Source organism: Penaeus monodon, chromosome 20 (assembly GCF_015228065.2).
Source record: "Penaeus monodon isolate SGIC_2016 chromosome 20, NSTDA_Pmon_1, whole genome shotgun sequence".
Lineage (NCBI taxonomy): Eukaryota > Metazoa > Arthropoda > Malacostraca > Decapoda > Penaeidae > Penaeus > Penaeus monodon.
The window spans coordinates 37,488,364-37,488,609 of NC_051405.1; the positions used below are offsets into that span (position 1 = coordinate 37,488,364).

The 246-nt window shown below is 46.7% G+C and overlaps 1 protein-coding gene across 1 annotated transcript in view; it reads left to right on the top strand.

Moving 5' to 3' along the window:
• Positions 1-246, top strand: part of LOC119585794 (substance-K receptor-like) — a gene marked incomplete at its 5' end in the record, with an annotated part of 9,934 nt that overhangs the window by 6,004 nt on the left and 3,684 nt on the right. Inside the window, 1 exon segment of the mRNA XM_037934514.1 lies at positions 33-170. Within this exon segment, the coding sequence (XP_037790442.1) occupies positions 33-170 (138 nt within the window).

Below are 246 nucleotides of genomic sequence, written 5' to 3' on the forward strand. Positions count from 1 at the left end.
ACCATTCGCCACCATCGTCTTTCTCCTTCCAGACGTATGACACCCTGATGTCCGTGTGCCAGTACATGATGTACATCAACCCCTCAGTGAACCCCATTGTTTACGCCCTCATGCACCACAACTTCAAAAGGGCCCTCAGGGTGACCTTCACCTGCGTCTTCAAGAGAAAAGTAGGTGACGTTGACTGGAATTGTTGCGAGGAATAAAAACGGAATAGTCTGTTGTTGTTTTTTTGTTGTTTTTGCT